The 6,000-nt window shown below is 43.9% G+C and overlaps 1 protein-coding gene across 1 annotated transcript in view; it reads right to left on the reverse strand.

The window, feature by feature from the left end:
• LOC120874598 (solute carrier family 22 member 10-like) overlaps positions 1–2,619 on the reverse strand; it is a 30,191-nt gene extending 27,572 nt beyond the window's left edge. Inside the window, exon 1 of the mRNA XM_040256080.1 lies at positions 1,983–2,619. Within this exon, the coding sequence (XP_040112014.1) occupies positions 1,983–2,384 (402 nt within the window). The 5' untranslated portion in view covers positions 2,385–2,619. The remainder of the gene's footprint in view (positions 1–1,982) is intronic.
• Positions 2,620–6,000: the final 3,381 nt, after the last annotated feature.

A 6,000-nucleotide genomic window follows, 5' to 3' on the forward strand; every position in this document is an offset into this window, starting at 1 on the left:
CAAGGTCGCCGAGTCGGACATGACGGCAGTGACCTTGCAGGCATAGATGCAAGGCTTTTTTTTTGCCTGTGGCAGCTCTGCCCCAGTGAGAGCTGAGCATGAAGGTGGCACAGCTACTTGGCTTGTGGGGACCCTGCTGGTGCCACGTGTGCACGGACACGGACTGCCTCTGTCACAGGAGTTGTGGCCCTATCAGAGTCTTTATTCCAGCCTCTTGTAGCTGGTGATCAGAAGGCCTCTCTGGGCAGTATTTCTCTATAGCTCCGCCTATTCAGGCACTTAGAGGGCTCCCTTGCCTGGGGTCCTTCTCTGTTGTTCAGTGAGTCAGGCACATAGAGGGGCCCCCCTGGCTGGGGTCCTACTCTGTAGTTTGGCATATCAGTCACTGAAAGGAGCACCCTGGCTGGGGTCCTACTCTAGTTCAGTGTGTCAGGCATTTGATGGGCCAGGCGCTCTATTGTTCAGCTGCCGATGCTGGCGTGTGGGGAGAGAGAGGCTATGGTGATGGCTTCATCCCCGACATGTGACTCAGCAGCATCACCTTGCTTCCATGGCTGCCGGGCTTTCCTCCACCGGCATTTCCCACCACCATCTCCTCCCTCACATCCCCTCAGTCTGTCTCTCCACAGTCAATAGCAGCCCTCACCATGGGATTGCGCCACAATCCCTAAACTCCAGCTCCCAGCTGCTGCACCTTCCAGAAGACCAGAGTTCTTGTCTGAGGTATGTATGGCTGTGGCAAGGACTGTCTGATTCTCATTCCATTGAGGCTGCCACAGACCAGCTGTTTCACTCTTTGTCTTAAATGTTTCTCCTCTGACTCAGACAACTGTCCTATTGTGGGGACTAGACTCCTGCTTCAGTTCCCCCTCCCACCAAGGGCAGGTCCAGGCCTACTAACACTCCTATTTCCCCCCCAATTTCTTCATCCTACCAAGTTTTGCATGGTTTTATATTTTCTTTTCCACTGGTCAGGTACTCCTGCCTGCTCTCAGCTGGTATTCTGCATGCACTTCTGTGTCTGAAGGTGTATTCCTGATGTATCTGTGGAGGGAGACGTACTCCACTTTCACCTACTCCTCTGCCATCTTGTTCTCAGCCTCTGCCCACTTTTTGATTGGGTTGTTTGTTTTTCTGGTATTGAGGGGCATGAACTGCTTGTGTATTTTGGAGATTAATTCTTTGTCAGTTGTTTCATTTGCTATTATTTTCTCCCATTCTGAGGGCTGTCTTTTCACCTTGCTTATAGTTTCCTTCTTTGTGCAAAAGCTTTTAAGTTTATTTAAGCTCCATTTGATTATTTCTGGGTTTTTAAAATTACCATATGTAAAATAGATAACCAGTGTGAGTTTGATGTATGACACAGGGCATGAAAAGCCAGTGCTCTGTGACAACCTGGTGGGATAGGGTGGGGAGGGAGATGGGAGGGGGCTTCAGAATGGAGGGGACACATATTTACCTATGGCCAATTCATACTGATATATGGCAAAAACCATCACAATATTGTAAAGTAATTATCTTCCAATTAATGTAAATAAATTAAAAAGAATAAAGTGCTTGGCAATTAAAAAGATAATCAATCACTACTTACTAAAAGTATGAAAGGAAGCTGGCTACATTATCTACTCAGTGACTGAAGACTTGAACCCTGTTTAATTTATGTTATTCTAAACAGCATAGGAGCCCTCCTTGGTGGCTCAGTTGGTAAAGAGTCTGCCTGCAATGAGGGAAAACTGGGTTTGATCCCTGGGTCGGGAAGATCCCTTGGAGAAGGTAATGGCAACCCACTCCAGTATTCTTGCCTGGAGAATTCCATGGACAAAGGAGCCTGGTGGGCTACAGTCCATGGAGTCACAACGAGTTGGATACGACTGAGTGACTAACTTTTACTTTCAAACAGGGTATGACTCAGGACACGACTGTATGTTCAGGACGTGACCGAGCATACACCTACACTTACAAGAAGTAAATGGGGCCTTTACCTCAGTCACGATGGTGGAGGAGAACAAGCTGTGGTCATACACCCAGCCATCCACACAGGGCTCCGTGTCCAGGTCAGTCATGTTGGGGAAGGTCCCATTCAGGTGAAGGAGCTGCCACTGGGGGTGGAGGAAACGACGACACTTCTCTGGTTTCAAGTTTGAATCCACTGGGATGGAGATTCTCAGGAGGACATCAGGGCTGAGGATCTCAGTGTCATTATCAGAGACAGTGGCATTATCGAGGATGTGGACCCAGCAGCGATGACCAGGAATGGCTGCAGTGAAGTTCTCCAACAGTGAGTGACAGACTACTATCATGAGAGAAGGGAGAGTTAAAGCCATCTGAAGGATCTGGAATTTCCCCAGGCCACCAACTTTATCCAGGAGCTCCTCAAAGGCCATTGCAAACAGGTGATATTCAAAAGGAGTCAAAATGACTTTACAGAGAGAAGTTCAAAGGGAGAAAATGTTTTCTTTAATTCACCCTAAGTCTATGTGACCTCTTGCCAGTTTCTCATGCCTGGGTCTAACCCACCTCACTACTGTAACAGAGCAATGGAATCAGTTTCCCTGGTCTTTTTGAAAGCATGGGGTGGTTGCTTTTTAGCAAAGTTATAGAGAAAATTATTTACCAAAGATATCTGTATCTGATGAACATTAAATCTGTTTAAAGATTTACTTTCTGAATGTGTTTGTCCTTTGTGATTCTGTGGAACTGGCATAGGACTTTGTCATGTACGTGACCTCTGAATAACCTTAAAGTAAGCTACACAGTCTTCAGTCATTTCTAAAAAGTGGAACTGGAGAGACACAAGGACTATTCTAGGAAAGAGCAGAAAACAAATGTTTTTTTCTTGTTTGTTCTGTAACAACACACTACTCAAAAATTACAATCCTTTGCTTTTAATTAAAGTGGCATGTGGTGCAATTTCTAACTGGTTCAAAGTTGGGAAAGGGGAATAACTAGGGTGTATGTTGTCACTCTGCTTATTTAACTGATATGCAGAGTACATCATGTGAAATGCCAGTCTGGATTAATCATTAACTGGAATCATTACTGCTGGGAGAAATATCAATAACGTCAGATTTGCAGATGCCACTCTAATGGCAGATAGTGGAGAAGAACCAAAGAGCTTCTGGATGAGGGTAAAAGTTCAGTTCAGTCGCTCAGTTGTGTCCGACTCTTTGTGACCCCATGGACTGCAGCATGCCAGGCCTCCCTGGCCATCACCAACTCCCAGAGTTTACGCAAACTCATGCACATTGAGTTGGTGATGCCATCCAACCGTCTTATCCTCTGTTGTCCCCTTCTCCTCCCACCTTCAATCTTTCTCAGCGTCAGGGTCCTTTCAAATGAGTCAGTTCTTCGCATCAGGTGGCCAAAGTATTGGAGTTTCAGCTTCAGCACCAGTCCTTCCAATGAATATTCAGGACTGATTTCCTTCAGGATGGACTGGTTGGATCTCCTTGCAGTCCAAGGGACTCTCAAGAGTCTTCTCCAACACCATAGTTCAAAAGCATCAATTCTTCAGTGCTCAGCTTTCTTCACAGTTCAACTCTCACATCCATACATGACCACTGGAAAAACCATAGCCTTAACTAGATGGACTTTTGATGGCAAAGTAATGTCTCTGCTTTTTAATATGCTATCTGGGTTGATCATAACTTTTCTTCCAAGGAGTAAGCATCTTTTAATTCCATGGCTGCAGTCATCATCTGCAGTGATTTTGGAGCCCCCCCAAATAAAGTCAGCCACTATTGCCACTGTTTCTCTATCTATTTGCCATGAAGTGATGGGACTGGATGCCATGATCTCAGTTTTCTGAATGCTGAGCTTTAAGCCAACTTGTTCACTCTCCTCTTTCACTTTCATCAAGAGGCTCTTTAGTTCTTCTTCACTTTCTGCCATAAGGGTGGTGTCACTTGCATATCTGAGGTTATGGATATTTCTCCTGGCAATCTTGATTCCAGGTTGAGCTTCCTCCAGCCCAGCATTTCTCATGATGTTCTCTGCATGTAAGTTAAATAATCAGGGTGACAATATGCAGTCTTGACTTACTCCTTTTCCTATTTGTCTAACTCAATGAAACTATGAGCCATGTCGTGTAGGGCCACCCAAGATGGACGGGTCATCTTGTAGAGTTCTGACAAAATATGGTCCACTGGAGAAGGGAATGGCAAACCACTTCTGTATTCTTGCCTTGAGAACCCCATGAACAGTATGAGGGTAAAAGAGAAGAGTGTAAAAGCTGGATTGAAACTCAACTTTAAAAAAAACTAAGATCATGGCATCTGGTTCAATTACTTCATGCAAACTGCAGGGGGAAAAAATGGAAGCAATGACAGATTTTCTTGTTTTGGTCTCCAAAGTCATTGTGGACAGTGACTGCAGCCATGACACTAAAAGATGCTTGCTCCTTAGACAGAAAGCTATGAAAAACCTCTTGTTGTTTTTCAGTCACTAAGTTATGTCCACTCTTTATGACCCCATGGACTGCAGCCTTCCAGGCTCCTCTGTCCATGGAATTCTCCAGGAAAGAATATTGGAGTGGGTAGCCATTTATTTTTCCAGGGGATCTTCCTGACCAATGGATCAAACCCATGTCTCCTGCATTGTAGGAAGATTATCCACCAACTGAGCCTCCAAAGAAGCCCATTATGTTCAGGTAGTTTCCCGCTATGCCCATCTTCTGAAGTGTTTTTAATCATAAACCTGTGTTGAATTTTATGAAAAGCTGTTTCTGCATTGTTTGAGGTTTAAAAGAAAAATTTAATTTGTTGTAGTATATCACAGTGATTGAGATGTGGATATTGAAAAATTCTTCATACCTTGTATAAATCCCATTTGATCATAGTAAATGATCCTTTTATATGTTGTTGGATTCAGTTTGCTACTATTTTGTTGCAGATTTTTGTATCTATGTTCATCAGTGATATTGGCCTGAGGAGATCCAACCAGTCCATTCTAAAGGACATCAGCCCTGGGTGTTCTTTGGAAGGAATGGTGCTAAAGCTGAAACTCCAATACTTTGGCCACCTCATGCAAAGAGTTGACTCATTGGAAAAGACTCTGATGCTGGGAGGGATTGGGGGCAGGAGGAGAAGTGGATGACAAAGGATGAGATGGCTGGATGGCATCACTGACTCGATGGATGTGAGTCTGAGTGAACTCTGGGAGTTGGTGATGGACAGGGAGGCCTGGCATGCTGTTATTCATGGGGTCACAAAGAGTCAGACACGACTGAGTGACTGAACTGAACTGAACTGAGGTTTGTCTGGTTTTGGTATCAGAGGGATGGTGGCATTGTAGTATGAGCTTGGGAGTGTTCCTTCCTCTATAATTTTTTATTACTTTTTTTTTTTTTGGTGTGTGTGTGTGTGTGTGCACACTGTGTGGCATGTGGGATCTTAGTTCCCTGACCAGAGATGGAACCTGAGCCCTCTGCAGTGGAAGCACAGAGTCTGAACCACTAGACCACCAGGTAAGTCCCTTCCTCTACAATTTTTTGGAAGAGTTTCTAAAGGGTAGGTGTTAACTCTTCTCTAAATATTTTATAGAATTCACCTGTGAAGTTATCTCTCCTGGACTTTTGTTTGTTGGGGGATTATTAATCACAGTTTCAGTTTCAGTACTTGTAGTTGTTCTGTTCATATATTCTGTTTCTCCCTGGTTTGTCTTGAAAAGCTGTACCTTTGTAAGAATTTGTCAGTTTCTTCTAGGTTGTCCATTTCATTGCCATACTGTTGTATTTCTGTGGTGTCCCTTGTAACTTCTATTTTATTTGTTTGAGTCCTCCCCTACCCCTTTTTTGTTCTTGAGGAGTCTTGCTAAAGATTTACCAACTTTGTTTATTTTCTCAAAGAACCAACTTTTAGTTTCATGGATCTTTGCTTTTATTTTCTTTGTCTCTATTCATTTAATTCTGTTGTGATCTTTATGATTTCTTTCCTTCCACTAACTTTGGGGTTTGTTTGTTCTTCTTTCTCTAGTTGGTTTAGGTGTGAGTTTAGGTTGTTT

This window comes from Oryx dammah, unplaced genomic scaffold (genome assembly GCF_014754425.2).
Source record: "Oryx dammah isolate SB20612 unplaced genomic scaffold, SCBI_Odam_1.1 HiC_scaffold_15, whole genome shotgun sequence".
In the NCBI taxonomy this organism is placed as follows: domain Eukaryota; kingdom Metazoa; phylum Chordata; class Mammalia; order Artiodactyla; family Bovidae; genus Oryx; species Oryx dammah.